At 39.3% G+C, this 18,970-nt stretch overlaps 1 protein-coding gene across 4 annotated transcripts in view; it reads left to right on the top strand.

The window, feature by feature from the left end:
• Positions 1-18,970, top strand: part of FBXL4 (F-box and leucine rich repeat protein 4) — a 97,897-nt gene that overhangs the window by 67,314 nt on the left and 11,613 nt on the right. For 2 of the 4 annotated variants that reach the window (XM_054022502.1, XM_054022503.1), the window contains exons 7-8: positions 343-655; positions 9,482-12,766. In XM_054022502.1, the coding sequence (XP_053878477.1) occupies positions 343-655; positions 9,482-9,645 (477 nt within the window). In that variant the 3' untranslated portion in view covers positions 9,646-12,766. Of the gene's footprint in view, positions 1-342; positions 656-9,481; positions 12,767-18,970 lie in introns of those variants that run through there. The other 2 variants (XM_054022504.1, XM_054022505.1) reach the window with 2 other exon arrangements.

Genomic DNA, 18,970 nt, shown 5'->3' on the forward strand with positions numbered 1-18,970 from the left:
ACCCTTTGGGGGGGGGGAAAGGCTCTTACAAACATTGTGTTAGCAGTGCAAAAAGGAATGTTGGGAAGAAAATCAGTTTTAGTTATAGATTTTAATTGGTCTTTCTTATTCAGTGTGTAAATTTAAAAACAAAAGTTTAAAAACTGATGGAAAATTTACCTTGCTGTTGTCTTTTTTTAAAAAGCAGAATGAGACCTGTCCAATGTGGTAATGAACTTCTCTCCAAATTCCTTAGAAATAAAAAACACTGAAGACAGATCAATAGATGTATTAGCAAATAAAGCTGATTGGGTCTAACTGGGAATAACGATATATAAGAAATAGTGCTTGTTCTCTCCACAGATTGAAGACTATGACCTGATAGCGAGTATGATGGGAGCAAAGTGCAAAAAACTGCGTACTCTGGATTTGTGGAGATGTAAAAACATTACTGAAAATGGAATAGCAGAACTGGCTTCGGGATGTCAGCTCTTGGAGGAGCTTGATCTTGGCTGGTGCCCTACGCTACAAAGCAGTACTGGCTGCTTCACAAGCCTTGCGCGTAAGCTCCCAAACTTGCAAAAGCTCTTTCTTACAGCCAACAGGTCTGTGTGTGACACGGACATTGAAGAACTTGCCGCTAACTGTACTCATCTTCGGCAGTTGGACATACTGGGTAAGGAAACGCATGAATACTTGCGTTATTGTTTTTTCATATGTTGTAGGAAGTGAGGACTAGCTATTGCATAAAATAAGACTTAGTTCCAGATCTTAAATATTCTTTAAAAAAATAAGTCTCAATACAATAAAATTAAAAATGACTAAATTGCTCTAAGGTCCCATTTTGACTTAATCAGCCATATGGCTTGACTTAGTTTGATAAGCAGTTTCATAAAGGTAACATTAGTGTAATTTACTATTCTAATAAGGGGGGAGGGATAGCTCAGTGGTTTGAGCATTGGCCTGCTAAACCCAGGCTTGTGAGTTCAATCCTTGAGGGGGCCACTTAGGGATCTGGGGCAAAATCAGTACTTGGTCCTGCTAGTGAAGGCAGGGGGCTGGACTCGATGACCTTTCAAGGTCCCTTCCAGTTCTAGGAGATAGGATATCTCCATTAATTTAATTTAATTTAAATTTAAGTTGGTATTTTTTATTAGGGTTTTTAAGAGTTATAAATTCTTAATGCTTTTTTGGCTGAAAAAAATCTTTGTGGTTACTGTTGCTGGTTTTCCTACGCCTTTTTTTTCCTTTTATGGTATTTGTATGGAGTATGATAGACTATATTTATAAAGTGTGAGTCTTTTGATCAAATAAGCAGACTTTTCTTGCAGAATACACATCAGGCAGAACAAAATAATATTCTCCATTCTTTTTGTCACTTTTACTAGAAGATAATGTCTCTTTTAAAGTTAAAAAATACTTTACAATGCAACTTAATTGTGTTTTCCTCTGATGCAGAAAGAAAAAAAGTAACTTTTTGCAAAGCTTAAATTTCTAGCCCTTTGTAGCTCTTGCAGATGGCAGTACCTTTTGCAGTCTGAAATAAAATATGCTTTAGACTCTTGAATGAGGAATTTGTGAAGGGAAAAGTATCTCTACAGAACATTACATTAATCCTGTTAGACTGCAACACGTGGTTTCATTATTTAAAATGGTGGAAGACTGCATGCATTGCCATGAGCCAAGATTTCCTTTAGGGACAGGTTCTTGTACATTTGATGGATATTTTCATGGGTTTAGTTGAAAGAGGAAGATAGAAGCCTAAAAGGAAGCAATTAAATTAATTCAATACGAGTCATGAGAAGAACAAGTTTTAAAATTGATTCTGCAAGAGGCTGAGAACCTTCCGTTCACATTGCCTTTAGTAGGTGGTTAGAGCTATCATTATCTCACAGGCTCGGGCTTTACATGTGCAAGAAAATTTACAGCATGGCTTCTAATTGTTAAACACCTCTATATAGCTCATACATAAATACCATAGAACATGGTTTCATGCTGTTGTCCTATGGCCAACATCCAACCAGCATTAGGAAGAAAGGAAAACAGGTGCAAGTTCACTCTTCCCAGAACAAATTGATCAAAACCTAAACTTGTATGTGCTTTGTAGTCTGTGTGATGGGTTGCCCCCCTTAGGATGCAACTGAGTCAGCCTATTCTGCCAGCCTGGGTCCTCTTTACCTGGCTTTTCTGGGTTAGGCTCAGAAGCCTCTTCCAGCCAAGCACACAGGCAGGGCCACACCCAGCTGCACAGACAGAGATTCGCTCTGGAAAGATTCAGCCTTAGGGGCTTGCTCCAACACTCCGGTGCCCACTCCTTTTTAGGGGTACAAACCCAAAGGCTTATGAAATTTGCCCCCTCCCTCAATGTGGAGGGAAATATGCACAACTTCTTGCCCCCCCCAGTTAGAAATTACATAAACTGGGTTACATTATAAGCAAGAAATAAGTTTATTAACTACAAAAGTGAATTTTAAGTGAATATAAGAGATAACAGACAGAACAAAGCAGATTACTGAGCAAATAAACCAAAGTCTTCAAGCTAAGCTCAATATACTTAAGAAACGGGTTACAAAATGTAATTTCTTACCCTAAATGTTATTTTAGACAGGTTGTAAAGTTTCTGTGGTTCAGAGTTCCAATTATATTTCTTTTCGGACTGGAGCCCTATCTCAGTCTGGATTTCCCCTCCCCCCATCCTGCCCCGCCTTCTCTTCAGGTGGCTTTAGCAGTCTTTCTTCTTGGGCAGACAGGCCATGGAGAGGAGGAGCCCCCTTTGCCTTCCTCCCCACCCTTAAATAGGATTTACATAAGGCAGGAATCCTTTGTTTCCCAAACTTGACACACACACCTCTCCCTTTCCAGTGGAAAGTTACAAGAATTCCCAGGTAATGTTTAGTATCAGGTGACAAGACCACCTGACTCTAGTATCACAGCATCCATGAGTCAGTGGCTGTATGGAGCGTCCTCAGGAAGGACTTTTCACAGTCCATTGTCCTTGCTGATGGGCCATGCGTCCTGTCTGACTTTTCCATTGTTGTACCTGAAGTGTTAGCAGTGGGCGTCACCCAAAATAGCATAGTTGAAATACAAATACATAGTCAATATTCCTAACTTCAGATACATAAATGACACAGGCATACAAATTGGACAATCACATTCAGTAAATTATAACCTTTCCAATAATACCTTACAAGACCCATCTTGCATAGAGTATCTCTGTTATGTCATATCCATATTATAAGCATATTTCCAAAAAGAATATGGAGTGAAATGTCACAGTCTGTTTTAAGTTAATTTGTTTTGCAGCTAGATTAGAGAAGGCATATTTCCTGATCATACAAACCAGATCTCCAAAAGGCTTACTGAATAAAGCATTTTATAAACATATACGTTCTTTTAGCCACCCACTCTTGTGCTTATCTATTATGATGGCATTGTGTCGGCCCACAAATCGATCTGACCTTTTCACTAGAACAGAGAGGCCAAGAAATGAATAGTACGGTTGTTTACCCTGCATCATGTCTGCAGGCTGTGCTTCCTCTTTGCCAGCAATAAGGGTTTGCTGCCACATTCTCCCTTAAAATTGGAATTCACTTCTTGACACTTACATGCAAAATAATATCTGAACAGTGAAAAGAAAGGAACTAAGCTCCTGAGCACTTACTGCTGTTAACAAGTTAGATTATATTATTGCATATATTATAGAAGACCTGTCATGGTGAGACTACACGTGGTGTAATATCCAACCCACCTATTCTGAAACTGCTGTGGTGTCCTATTCATGGCAGTTGTTATGGAGACAACTTACTAGGAGCATCTTGGAGCCCAGTTACCTAACGTAGCAAGGGATGCTTCAGCACTCTCCAAGTACACTGCATCAGCTCTCTGTGTCAAACCAGCGAACAAGTCCCTTCTATTGTAGGCATTACTGAAAATCTGGTTGTTTCCTCGGTCCAGTCCTCCCACTCCCTGCAGCAGCAAGGACCTTAAAGCATATAACAAGATGACAGCTCAAAAATAATGCGTCAGACACCCCCCCCCCCCCAAAATCATGGAGTTTTCTTTTTTAATGATCAGACTGTGTTTTGGGACCTAATTTCTGAAATTTCCTTGCACACTCCCAATGTGTGTGGCAATTTTCATTGTGCTAGACACTATACATACACATAAAACAACAGTTTCTGCTCTGAAGAATTTACAGTCTAATGTAAAGCATAGTGGTGAATTTGTGACATGAGACATAAAACTGACACTCAATACGTTTTTCTCATATATGGCTACCATTAGATGGGAAAACTTTTATTCTCTGCTAAACTGGGCTGGGTTCAAGCTGATGACTTACAAGTGAAGGCTCCACAGCCCACTAGCAATGCTCAGATTTACCTAATTCCCCATAAGTGCTAATGTTAACATCTTCATGAATGAAGTTGTTTTATGGAAAGATATGTTTGTTAAATCCAGTTCTGAGCTTTTTGTAGCTTACCTCAAGTAGGGCCCTCCTCTCTGACACAAAGGCAAGATCTCCCACACATTGCTCTTAGTCTCAAACACAGACCTTAGTTTTAAAGGGAAAACCTCCCATTAAGCAAAACCAAATAATAAAAATAATTAAAATACGTAATAGCACAATATCCAAAATAACTTCTACATTCAATGTTTTGCGATATAAAATCATTCCAACAATTACTCCAGGGTCTTTACACTAACTTTTATACATCTATGTGTAATTTTTTTTCATTCCTACCCGATCTGCAAATTTTGTATAAAAAAACCTTCAGGTCCACACCAGAGACCTCTTCTATTTCATCTGTAAGAGTAACTAATAATAGAAAGCATGTGGTTGTCTTCTGTGGACTAGCTAAATACAAAGATTCACAGCACACACGTTGCCAGTGAATTACACAGGTACTTGTGACACAGCAGTGGAAACTCCGGGCTTTGTGTGAGAAACAGGGCCGGCTCCAGGGTTTTTGCCGCCCCAAGCAGCCCAAAAAAAAAAAAAAAAAAAAAAGCTGCGATCGCGATCTGCGGCATTTCGGCGGCAATTCGGCGGGAGGTCCTTCACTCCGAGCGGGAGTGAGGGACCCTCCGCCAAATTACCACCGAATAGCTGGACGTGCCGCCCCTCTCCGGAGTGGCCGCCCCAAGCATCTGCTTGCTAAGCTGGTGCCTGGAGCCGGCCCTGGTGAGAAAATCTCTTGCTCGCTCCTCCAGAATTGTGGGAAGGCTGCAGCTTTCCCATTCTTGTGAGACTGTCTAAGCAGAGACCAAAATGACATTTCTCACAATAAATTCACAAGAGTTGGCAGCATTGACTTGGTTTCATTCTGATATTGTTAAAGCCTATAAACTCAGCAGGGAAAACTCCTCCTGTTCCAATTAGAGCATTTAACTCCATGGTGGCTTTGTGGGCAGACAAAAATGAAGCCTCTTTTGAGGAGATTTGCTGGGCTGCAACCAGTTTGATTCATTCATTTACGAAGCATTATAAAATCAATATCTTGTCCAAATTGGATGCTGTTTTCAGTTTCTGGGTCCTGCAGTTTTGTTCCTTACCTGCAGGGCCCCGTGTATCATGCAATTATGTGACCATGTAAATTGCTGCTTAACTGTGGATTATGTTTAAATGGGTGCATAACATGCTCCAGAAAATAAATTCCCATTAAAAACAACATTAAGGCCATGATCCTTGTCTGTGGTCTAGCAATTCACAGTGCAGCTTTGGAGGAGGGGGTGATATAAAGATAGGTTTTAGCCACCATTGTGCTTCCTCAGCAAGCTGTGTGCTGGGGCTGGTTCCCCAGTATAAGAGCACCACAAAGGGACCATTATGGGAGATGGAGATTACAGGTGCACAGGAAAGCCTCAGACACATCCCCTTTCCCTACCAGCTGCAGGGGATAGATGGTGTAGGAATCATTGCACCAGCTTTACACCACTGGAGGATCTCCCTGTACAAGGATGATCCTACTATGACTGGCTGTGTAAGCATTTGAGCTACAATGTACTTGTCTTAGTGCAGCTAGATTCTGGCCTGAAGCCTCTAGGTCTTTTAGTTATGAAGATAGCGTATGGTTCACATTCTGGAGGCTGAGCAGTTGTCACATTCTGGGGTGCAATGCAGACCACTGAGGGGTTGTGGCAGCACCTGCCCCACAACCTTGTGTTTGTCACAATGCTTTCCTGTTGTAGCTCCCAACCTGGACCACTCTCAAACAGCCAGACAGCACGCAGGTCACACCCTGAGTGTCAGTGTATAGCTGCAGCCCTGGTCCAGCACTCCCAGTCCTGGATTTTCCCAAAAATGTGTGTTTTGCACTATCCAGCCCTCTCCTAGGCAGTTCAGATATTAAAAGTTTGTTCCCCCTGTAAAGGATCAATATTCAACAGTTTGCTACTTTAACTGGCGTTACCAAACAGTTCAGTTGAAACACAACACTGGATTAGTTTAGATCAGGGATTGGCAACCTTTGGCCCGCGGCCCGCCAGGGTAAGCCCCGGCAGGCCGGGTCAGTTTGTTTACCTGCCGGGGCGAACCGCGGCCAGTGGGAGCCGTGATTGGGCAAACCTGCAGACGTGGCAAGTAAACAAACCAGCCCGGCCTGCCAGGAGGCTTACCCTGGCAGGCCGCATGACAAAGGTTGCCGATTCCTGGTTTAGATTAAAAAAAAAAAAAAAAGTTTATTTAACTACAAAGATATAGTGTGATAGATAGATAGATACAGTTTTCAAGCGAGCACAAGTATAGGGTCATAAATGATTACCAAAAAAAAAAAAAAAGATAAAATGCTTTCTAGTAGCTAAAACTTAACAAGCTAGACTTGGTTCAAGGTAAAAATCCTTACGGCATGTTCCCAGGAGCGTGGCTAGCCAAATTCTCAGGTCAGAATCTTTCCCCAAAGTCAAAAGACTGGTTCCTTTGTCGTCTTAGATGAAAAAGAGAGAGAGCGCTTGGGGTTTTTTCTTCTTTTCTTTTATAGCCCAGTTAACTTTGAAGTGGATTCTTCTGAGGGTTACCCCTCAAAGCAAAGTTTATTCAAACAGTGAAGAAGGCAACATGGAGATGGGGTGGAGAATGAGGCTCCATGTTCTTTCTTCTCACCTGTGTTTGCTGAAATGCAAATTTGCTTTGTCTCTTGCCATCTCCTCTCCCTGCTATCTCTTTTAGGACCTTGTTTACTTCTTATATGCAAATTTAGGTAAATACACATTTATTTATTCAGGATACTTCTGCTCTGGCAGGGCTGTGTGGTTTTGAGCACGTGATAAGAACATCATACAGGGGGATTTCGTAACTTTACATATAAATGGTGCTACACACATTTCACCATGATATTATTGACCAGCGAGTTACTGGTTTTCAGATGATACCTCACACAGCAAATTTTGTGTAAAGATTATTACAGTAGTGTGTAGTGTCTGACTACAGGGGTACATTCGGTCGCAGCAATACAGTGTTGTCTGCCTGAATCTGCCAACAGCCTGAAATGATAACTCTGAGAGATGGGAATGGCTCTCATTCATCTCATTGTTAACTCTGAAATCAGTCAACAGTTTGAATGTCAACATTGCTGATTGTTTTAACAGAAGCCTCAAACTAGTATGTTTATTTTTCATTGTTGTAGGTATTGTCAGATACTGACGCAGGATGCACTGGGGCAACTATTTACTACCAAAGGTTCCTGGCAAATCCTGCTCCCTAAAATTTACAGCCACCTTTGCCCTGCGCAAAAAGGGGTGATAAAGAAAAGCTGAATACCCTCTTTAGTGCCAAAATAATCAACTCCCTCCTAGTTACCAAAACACCTCCCACGCCTTCCTGTGTGCCAAAAGCCCCAACTGTCCCCTACCCAGCTGTCAAAATCTTCAGCTTTCCCCTGACAGCTTCAACATATAGTTAATCACTTAAAATACAAAAATTTGCAGCAAATTTAAATTTGAGAGCAGTGTAAAATAAATTGAATTGAATGTAAAATAAATAACAAGGAATACTGTGCAAATTGGAGTGGTCTGGGGAGTGAGGTGAGAACATTTGTGGGAGCAGTGCCAGATAATTCCAGGGTCTCTGCTACATAACTTAAGTCTAATATGTTGCATAGGACACAGGACTCTTTGTACATTAATTGGTCTTCTTAGTTTTGTGCTCTCTAAAATTATTGCTAATGTATCTTTGTTGTTTTATGTATTAAATAGAGGCAGATGTTTTCAATTAAACTTTTGAAACATTTTGTGGGAGTGTGTTGAAGTGTCCCCTGCCATAGAATTTTGGGCTTCAATAATTTTCTTGAATTGCCTCTTTGACAACTACCATGCATGGGTCTTCCCAACAGTGCCAGGATAGGTGGATCGGATACATGTGCACATTTATGGGAATGCTGATTTACAGCTAAGGAACAAAATTGTCCAACTGAACAATTATTGCTCTCAGGCACTCTATTGAGCCAGTGCCAGAGAATTTTGCCAGGGAACAAATTGAACAACAAAGTAAAATGACAGATTTTTAAGACACCTGCTGTGCATTTGTACTAAGCAATGGGCACTTAATCGAAGTAACAAAACTCTAGTAAATAGAGATGGGCCCAAACTAAAATCCCATGTTCAAATCCACCTTCCTGTCAAAATCTCATACCAACCTGTAAAGGTAAATATCATGATAAGACGTCCCTACTATGAGGGACAGAGGAGAAAAGGTGTGCTGTACATCCTTTTAATGTTTTTAATTTTTTGAGAAACATTCCTAATTGTACATAGCACAGGTAATGTTAAAAACATAGAAGATGTCATATCTCTCATCCCACAGTCATCTGTTGGTGGAGCTTATTCACTAAGATGACTTTTTTAGCCATAAGAAATATATTTCTATTACAGTTCATTGTATGTAGGAAAAGTTCACAGTTCTTTAAGAATCCTGATGTGTGTTAATATTCTTTATTATCCGAATCCAGCACCCACTAAAGCCAATAAATTCCAATGACTTCAGTTAGCATTAGACTGGCCCTTAGTAGCATGCATTTGTTGCAGCATTATATTATAGTCAGTGAATGGTGTCCACAATGTAAATACATGGATTTGGCATGATCTTTTGCTACAAACTCATTCAAAAGTGGTGGCGTCAGAGCACAGAATCCAGGCAGATTGCGGTGGCGGGGGGAGAGCCATCTTGCTTTTGCAATGTAGAGTCAGATCCTGCAGTCACTATTCAGAAAAAGTTCCCATTGAAATCTTGGAGTTTTTCTGGAACAAGAAGAAAACTGTGGATTTTTTTCTACACAAGTTAAGCCATGGCAATCCCACAGACTTTCTGTGGTCAAAAGTGTGCAAAAACTTTCCCTGAAAAGAGCCCTTCATTTGAAAGGTAGTCAAAATAAATGTAGTGAAATAAACTTTTAATGAGGAATAAGGTGTAGAAGATTTCTTGCTACAACATAAATTGGCAGCTTTAACAAAGGTTCAATTCACATTAACTTTTTTAAGTGAGCTTTTCTTTTTTGTTTTTAAACAGGGACAAGGATGGTAAGCCCTGCATCTTTAAGAAAATTGCTGGAGTCTTGTAAAGATCTTTCTTTACTTGATGTGTCCTTCTGTTCACAAATTGATAATAGAGTTGTCCTAGAACTGAATGCCAGCTTTCCTAATGTGTTCATAAAAAAGAGTTTCACTCAGTGACTCACTACGTATGCCGCTATGGAATTCATTTGACAGTGTTGTTTCCTGTGAATTTGTGATTACATTTTTCTTCAAAAAAGAAATTAAAATCTTCCATAAAATGGAGGGAACGATATTCATGAAATGAGTACATACTATGTATTTGGTGCTCCTGTACCTAGTATTTGTTTTCCCTTTGTTAATTGATGGCACTGCATGTGTTTAAATAGCCACATATGTGGCCTAAATTAGAGAAGATGAAAAAAACATATTCTTGATGCCCTTTTAAAGAAAATTTTATACAATAAGATACATTAAAATCCAGGGGAAAGTGAAGTTCTAACATTTAGCAATAGAGAAATGATGGGAGTTTCTCTGTCTTATAGGTTGTAGTGTTTTAGTTTTGGCCTGTGGCATAAGACCTTGTGATCTGGTGTGTAATGTGCTGTTTGAAAAATTGTTTAAGCTGGTGTAAGATCAGACTAGTTTGAAAAGCCACTTTTTTCTCTCCTTTTGTTGACAGTGACTGGTATCTATTTTAAAACTCTGATGTGTCTGCTAAGAGTTTTTTTTCCCCCTTCAAATGGATGAAATATGGCAATGTTTTACAGTCCAGCTTAAACAGATAAATACAAAAACCCACCATATGAGTTTATAGCAGAAACGAAAAAGAAAAAAAATTACCTGCTTCCTCCTGTACTGGATATAAAATTTGTGTCCGATACTTCTTGTCATAACTGATAACACATAGAAAACCCAAAAGCAATTTTCTTCAAATTTCTGTTATGTCAAGGTGTGTTGACTTGTGGTACATCTGCCTTTCATATGAAGTACAATAATAGTGTTACTCAGGATAATGTATTAGAAACTCTTCCTTTGTTGGATACATACCTACTATCAAGTTTAAAAACAAATATTTGGTGTTCAGTAAAATCATGATGAAAATGTTGAGTTTGTAAACCAAAGACAATGTGATTTGGCTACGTCAGGGGTAGATAACCTATGGAACACGTGCCAAAGGCGGCACGCGAGCTGATTTTCAGTGGCACTAACTTTGCCCGGGTCCTGGCCACTAGTCCAGGGGGTTCTGCATTTTAATTTAATTTTAAATGAAGCTTCTTAAACATTTTAAAAACCTTATTTACTTTACATACAACAATAGTTTAGTTATATATTATAGACTTATAGAAAGAGACCTTCTAAAAACGTTAAAATGTATTACTGGCACGCGAAACCTTAAATTAGAGTGAATAAATGAAGACTCGGCACACCACTTCTGAAAGGTTGCAGACCCCTGGGCTACGTACTAATTTATTCTGAGATGGGTTGGGCTCTTTTCACCAAAAGAGACAATATCTTTGATAATCTAAATCCTCTTTGCTGCTGTTAATTCTTTGGAGGAGAGAGATGATGATGATGGTAGTGGATGAATGGTTTTCTTCTACTTTTTGCACTTCTCTGAATGAGACATTCTTTCCTCCGTGATGGCACCAATGCTATTGTGAATTGGTATTTACAGCATGTACTCATATTTGCATAACTCCTGTCTCTTTAGACACTACTAATGAACACAGACCCCCAGACATGATCTCTCATTTGGGATCAGCTCCATTATTGCCACCTTTATAGCAGATGCTGTACAATGTTTCTTCCTGTCCATTGGAAAAATAGGCATAACATTTTGCATGGAAGAAGGCCATCCCTATACAGAAGATCATCAGCAAAGAAAATGTAAACTGATGCAGTCCTGTCCACTGGAAGAGAAGTGCCTCAAAGCATCAATGAACCAGTGACCTCCATGGACCTAAATTAGCATTTCTGAACTCTCCACACCAATGCCAATGTTTTATAAATCATTTTGTGAAACAACTAAAGACCATTTTTCTGTTTTTATAAACCTCTATTCTGATTTAAATTGTACAGAATCTTGTAGAAAATCCCAAATCCAAAGAAAAGTGCACAGATGTCTGTCATTCACACACAGATATCACCATGTGATTTTCAGCTAGGTTCCTCCATTCTATTTGTCTTTCAGGGTACTGGAGCTACTTAGACATGTTTCAGTCTAGACATCTCTTCAACTGACAGATGTCTGCCCTAGAGTCATTCTGTGCAAGATCTCATTTTATTTTGGGAGTGCTCACTTCTTTCAACAAAGTTTTTACTTTAAACTTATTTTAATATAATGTATTTACAATGTATTGAATAATGTCCAATGTATAATGTAAACTTATTTTAATGTAATGTATTTACAGTGTATTCATTGTAAATGAGAATTAAACATTTATGTCCCAGTTACAGGAGAACTCAAGTTCAGATTATGGGTGTTTACAGATATTGACGTTTTCAAATAAGTATCGTTTTTGTTGTGAAATTTCACTCCTCAGGGTGCATATGAATTTTTATCTTTATTTTTCTTTAAAAAGAATGTTTTTATGTTTATAATTATAACTAGAATTAGATTTGTTTAGTATAGATGTAGTGGTATATTTTATGCCTTCCAAAGTACTGAAGTAGGTGATTAGTCTAGTCTTACTTCTGCACATAGGAATCTTTTAAAGATAACATGTAAAGGCTCAGGGGAGGTTATCAGTCTTTTTTTGCTTCATTATGAAGTATAAGGAAGGTCTGATTTGATTTTGTTTTATTTCTGTTCTGTCTAAAGGATCTATTTCTGCTTGTCCCTTACATTCAAATTTCAGTGTGTGTCTGGAACACTCTGCGGTGACTCGAGATCTCGTTGGATTATGTTATCACACTTTCTGATAAAGGGGAATCTAATTAATTAAAGGGAAGTGATTTTTTTTTCAGACTGTTTAAAACTTTTTGGGTTTGCTAACACATATTTAACTTAAATAATTGAGAAATACCTGGGAAAAGGACATCTTTGTTTACAATTTGATACCCTTACTCTTCAGTTAATGGCTGAAGCACATTTTTATATCTCCAAGAAGTCTTCCAGCTACAAGAGGGGACACCAGACTTGGCATTCCTGATATTTCTAAGGTAAAAAGCAAAAAAACACTTTCAGGCCTTCCTTATACATCATAAAAAAGCACAAATAGGCTACAATCTCAATTTTAATTGATGTTACCTCTTAGGATTTTATTATTGATCATCTTATTAAAAGTTGTTCAGCAGATTTTTATTTTAGAGTATTTCTGAAACATTGAAATTGGGTATAGAGCCTGGTAAAGCTTTTCAACCAGCTAGCTACTGAGAACAATCTAGGAATTGCTATTATAGTGTCACACTTGCATCATAATAGTTAACACTGTCAGCATTTCCATTATTTCACTACACCTGGGGACTGGAAAACACCTGGAATTCCTCTTTATCCACAAATTGAGATCAACCTGGTCAACAGTTGTGCAGACTTCCCATGCTACTTTGCCAGTGTGCTTCAGGGCCTGTCTACATGACTGCTACTCTGGAATGAATTAGGGTGTTAATTTAAAGATGAATAGCTATTCCAGAACGTATTTCTGACCTTACTGTGTGTGAAAGATCCATGCAACCAAGTGATGATGCAAACTTCTGTAAAATGCTCAAACTAAACAAACTGGAAAACATAGAAAATACTATATTTGTCTTCTAGTCTGTCAGTTTGACATGTATGATTTCTATAACAATAGCAGAGATGTGATATTTAAGTTAAGTGTGTCCCTACAATCAGAAACATTAACTGTTGCAAAACCACGACTGTGTGATCCCATGACCCCCAGGACCATTGGGTTTTAGTACATAAATAACTCAGTATAGACCTCTTAAAGGGTAACCATTCTGATAACTTCTGCAGGATCTTTAAATCTACTAAAGTAAGATAAAATGTGGCGTTTGCTGCTAATACATAAGGTTTGTCGTTTTGGTATGTGTATTCATTGCTACTCTTTTCCAAACATTAAGAGAACTTTGCTTTCAGATATACTCCAGCTCCATATTAGCATGCAAAAAGTGTTCATATTTTAATGCACATGTAAATACCATATTTAATACTTTAAACATTTTCATAAGGAAGGTGGTTGGTTTTAGGACCTCAGTAACTTTACCATTGAGTTGAAAATGTTGAAGCCATCTGTGTACTTGTGTCAGTTGTCATGAGAGCATATGCATCATATGTTCTTTTATAAGGTGGAATCATTAAAGATACACCTTAACTCTGCCATATATTTTACAATTTTTAAGAGAAATGTTACACCCATTTGACCTTTTTAAGGTTCTCAAGTTAATTGAAACACACTCTTAGGGTTTTGAGCTACTTAAAATATACATCTTATCTGAAATGCTGCCATCTTGTTCTTCTGTGAAAAATATAAAATTTAAGCTTTTAATTTGTATTTAATTTAAATTCCCATTGATTGTGTCACTAAGGGTGAAGAGGGAGCCTATTAATTTGCACATCTTTGTTTGTGTCTAAATTTCTATCTATTTGCCAGAATTGATATTTCTCTTTATAGATGAAGTATAGAGAGGGAGAACAGCTGCATAAAATCTTGCCTCATTGGGTTTCTTTTAATCAGAATCCTAAGAGCTTAACGATTTCAGTAATTACTTCTAAAACTAGCCACACTTGTTAAATTAAATTGTAATAATTGTGTTACCTTGGGGTCCAATCATGGAAAAGAACCGGGGAAGACCAAATGGGAAGAAATGTTGTGGTTCCACTTTGTGGGGAATGAGAGGGTCGTTACCCTATTGCTCTACGGCTAGGGGGGAGAAAATATGGCCAGTAGTAGATTCATCACTCTGAGAATCTACTGGTCAAACATCTTTCATCCCATGGAGGATCAAAACAGAAGCTGTGTTTGCTGCTGCTATCCTGAAGCTGCTGTTGAGCAGGTCCACTAGTACTTTGCAGTTTGTGAGAGAAGAATTCCATCCCTACCACCATACAGAATCTCTTCACAAAGCTCTTTTTTGCAAGAAGGAACCTGCTAGTCTGGAATGAACTGTTCCTCATTTCCTTGAATATAGCTAGCTCTGCGCTTCTTGGTAGTTTGCACTCTATTCCCCTGTACCAGTCTGTCTCTATCTTACGGGTGAAAGAGATCTCTACTACTATGTAGATCATCATGATGGTAACACCTTTAAAGAGAGAGAGACAGTGACACAGGACCTGTGGATTTGGCATAGTCCCTTTCATGACTAGCTTCTTTTGCTCTGTCTATTGCCTGAACTCATCCCCTATCCCAAAGAAGTGTCTTTCTTCTGTTGCGACCACCATCTCTAACCAGGCAAACTGTCCACTGGTTCACAGGACCAAAACAGGAGGAGAAGGTGCACACCGGGAGGCTCAGAACTCCTTTTTCATCCCAATTAAACCCATCTATCAGCCTGCTGACCTCTGCCTTCCAGGAGGCCTTCTGGGACATAAAAAGATCCTCTTTTCCCTTCACCCAATCTGCTCCTTCCTCAGGAGCCAGGAATGGGTAAAGATACCTTCTGTATATTTTAGGAGACTTTAGAGTACACTACACCCTTCCTTTTGTCAAAAATGTACAAGCAAAGGTCCAGGAAGCAACACTATTCTCTCTACCCATTGTGGGTGAAGCAGGAGGTTCTCTCTCTCACTGAATATCAGAAAAGATGCATCTTAAAGACCACAATGAGAACATTAGATCTATTATCTAGTGCAATGGATTCCATGCTGAACAAGACACAGATGGCAATGATACCTGCCCTGAGAAACTTGCAGTCTAAAAAGACAGCCCCCAAAAAATCAGACTCACTTGTTGAACCTAAAGGAAGTTTCTGTTAAAGGTTTGAGGCTTTTTTTTTTTTTTTTTTTTTTTGGTGAGAAGCAGCACTTTTTATTAGCATAGGTTAACATGAGTAGATATTTTTGGATAGTATTATGCATAAAACAATTTGATAACAAATTACATGTTTCCAGTATACTGCTCTCTAATGTGCTAAAAATTACCATAATTACATTGTACAGTAGGGTCATAGTGTCTCTATATAATATGAAACTTAGGCCCAGGATTTAATATAGAAATCCTTATCTTTGTATACTAGTATTTTAAATCTGATTGCGCTTTGTATGTCTACCTTAAAAACCCACTAATGCTTCATTGAGAATTTTGAAAAGTATTGGATTTTGAGACAATATAATATTTTCAGTATTTGTTTCTCTGTGTTTTTTACTAGAGGCATAGACAGGATAACTATTGCTCTGGGTCAACTTTTCTTGCTGCTTAACCTCTCATGAAACCACAGTCATTTGTTACATTAGAAACATTCAGCTCATTGCAACCAGTGTAACCAAAGTGGTATCAGACTGAATTTGACTTCAAATGGAAAAAAGGACATGAGGTGTATGGGCTGCCATCCTTTGCTCTAGTAGGATCTTTTGGGGGAGATGCTATGGGTTGAGTTATTGCCAGCGAAAGGTCAGGGCTAATAAGCAAGGATATGTGGAGCAGCTGCCAATCTGTTTCCTCTTCCTTCAGTAGATGTTATCCTCTGTGAACCATTCTGCTTCCCCAGTTTTTCTTTCAATTTGATGTGACAAATTTTTGCATGTAAGCCTTGTTTTGAAGTGACATGAGCTAAATTTAAAATAATAGCTTTATGATTGTGATTGCAAATTATTACAAACTCTCCACTGTCTAGTCACCTATGTAAAATGGTTGACAGTCTCAGCCTCGTTCCTACAGGTCAGGTGCCCACATCAAACCACTGTTACATATGGTATTAGGATGAGATCCACAAAGGGATTTAAGCATCTAACTCCCATTGATTTCAATGGCAGCTAGGAGCCTAAGTACATGTGAGGATCTGGGCCTTCGTGGCTCCTCTCATTGACATTCTTGATAGAAAGATCAAGGAATAAATGGACATGAAGACTAAACTCATCCTTAGTGGTGGTCCTTCCAGAACACAGCTGAGGCACAGCCAGTTGCCCAGGGAATGTGGGGAAGCTCGCTGCCCATATTTATCCTGCTTTGTGGATAAAGAATTGCATCTTCAGGCTTTTCAAAGCCAACATCTGAACTGAGCACTAATTCACTTTAAAAAAGAAAGCTTAAAATAATATTTGTGATTTAATATGATTTGTTCTATTTTCTTTTGCAGCATTAATATTTGAATAATGTTACAACATTATTGTGTGTGGGGGGGAGGTTTGAGCATTGGCCTGCTAAACCCAGGGTTGTGAGTTCAATCCTTCAGGGGTCCACTTAGGTATCTGGGGCAAAAATCAGTACTTGGTCCTGCTAGTGAAGGCAGGGGGCTGGACTTGATGACTTTCACTGCTCTACAGCCAAAATGCTTCTGAAATAAATGTACTCAAACTTTACTAATTCTGGGTCACTGAGAACGAAAATGATGCTTAAAATTGTTGAGTGGCTCTAGTTTTCAAGATATGCTATTGGATCAGTATATACGACCCTTGACTTGGGAATGGCAGAGGATAAGTGAGTTATAAAGGGAAGGGATCTCCATTTAAACCAGAAATGACTAAAATACATCTTTGACTGGATCTATGAATAAATCTATGACTGGGTTTGGACAGTACTTGCTTTTTAGGCAAAACAATGAATGATGCAATCTGAAGCTGGTATTGCGTCATACATGATATGAATTGCATCATGTTATTCCTAGAAGTCATGGATGATGTAATCATAACAAATCATACATCACTCTGCTTAACAAATTGCCCGATATCAGCTCTAGAAATCATACAGTGTCGTGCTCTCTTATTTGTCAGTGTTTGATTTTGCAAAGGGACACATTTCTGTTTAGCCAAAGTGAGCAGAGATGCCTCGTACTTGTGTGAACAGTGCAGATAACTTCTGCTATGTTTGTGGTGAAGTGACTTTTGCATCACAAAAGCACAGTATAACCACTATGGTTAAGAAAGCCTATCACCTTTATTTTGGCTGCAAAATTGGAGATCAGGACAAGAGGTGGGCCCCACACATATGCTGCAACACTTGTGCAACAAATCTTCGCCAGTGGTTGAACAGGAAAAGGAAATCTATGCCTTTTGCAGTGCCAATGATTTGGAGAGAGCCAAAAAATCATACCAGCAATTGTCACTTCTCCATGGTGCCTCCAGTTGGGAAAGGTGTGTCAAAGAAGAAAAAGTGGACTGTGCATTATCCAAACATTCCATCAGCTATACGCCCAGTACCCCACAGAGAAGGACTGCCGGTTCCTGATGCACCAGAATCATTCTCACTTGAGTCAGACGAAGAAGAGGATGAAACTTCTGGTCCTGAACCATCAATGTCACAGGACCCACATTTTCTCCCATCCTCCTCCTCTGAACCACACCTCCTAACACAAGGTGAACTGAATGACCTTGTCAGGGATTTGGAACTACCCAAGAGTAAGGCAGAGCTGTTGGGCTCCAGATTACAGCAGTGGAATCTCCTAGCAGGTGATGTTAGGGTTTCCATGTTCCGTGACCGTCAAAAGGATCTTTTCCCATTCTTCTTCATGGAAGGTGATCTTGTAGCCTGCAACGACATCGATGGTGTGACGGCAGCCCTCAACATCGTTCACGATCCAGATGAGTAGAGACTGTTCATTGATTCATCGAAGAGGAGTCTTAAAGCTGTTTTACTGCATAATGGCAATGTTTTGCCATCAATTCCAGTTGGTCATGCAGTCCATATGAAGGAAACCTATGACAACATGAAACAACTTTTGAGGTGCATAAACTATGACCAACATCAGTGGCAGCTTTGTGGCGATTTGAAGGTTGTTGCTCTCTTGCTTGGTCTGCAGACTGGATACACAAAGTACTGCTGTTTTCTCTGTGAATGAGATAGTCGTGCAAGAGATTCCCACTACATCAAGAAAGATTGGCCACTCCGACAGTCATTGGAGCCTGGGAAGAAAAGTGTTCAGCATCCACCACTTGTTGAATCAAGGAAGATTTTGTTACCGTCCTTACACATCAAACTGGGTCTGATGAAGAACTTTGTCAAGGCCATTGACAAAACACAAGCAGCTTTCAAGTACCTCCGTGGAAAATTTCCAAGGTTAAGTGAAGCTAAGATAAAGGAAGGTGTCTTTGTTGGTCCTCAGATTCGTGAACTTCTTCGAGATGATGCATTTGACCATGCACTGTGTGGCAAGGAAAGGATGGCATGGAAAGCCTTCCAGTTAGTGGCAATAAATTTTCTCGGAAACAACAAGGCAGACAACTACAGGTGGGTGGTGGAAAATCTTCTCAAGGCATACAAAAGCCTTGGTTGCAACATGTCAATAAAGATACATTTTTTGCACTCTCATCTAGATTTTTTTCCACCGAACTGCGGAGCAGTGAGCGACGAGCATGGCGAGCGATTTCACCAGGACATTGCAACAATGGAGAAACGCTATCAGGGCAAAT

The sequence above is a fragment of the Malaclemys terrapin genome, chromosome 3 (assembly GCF_027887155.1).
Source record: "Malaclemys terrapin pileata isolate rMalTer1 chromosome 3, rMalTer1.hap1, whole genome shotgun sequence".
Lineage (NCBI taxonomy): Eukaryota > Metazoa > Chordata > Testudines > Emydidae > Malaclemys > Malaclemys terrapin.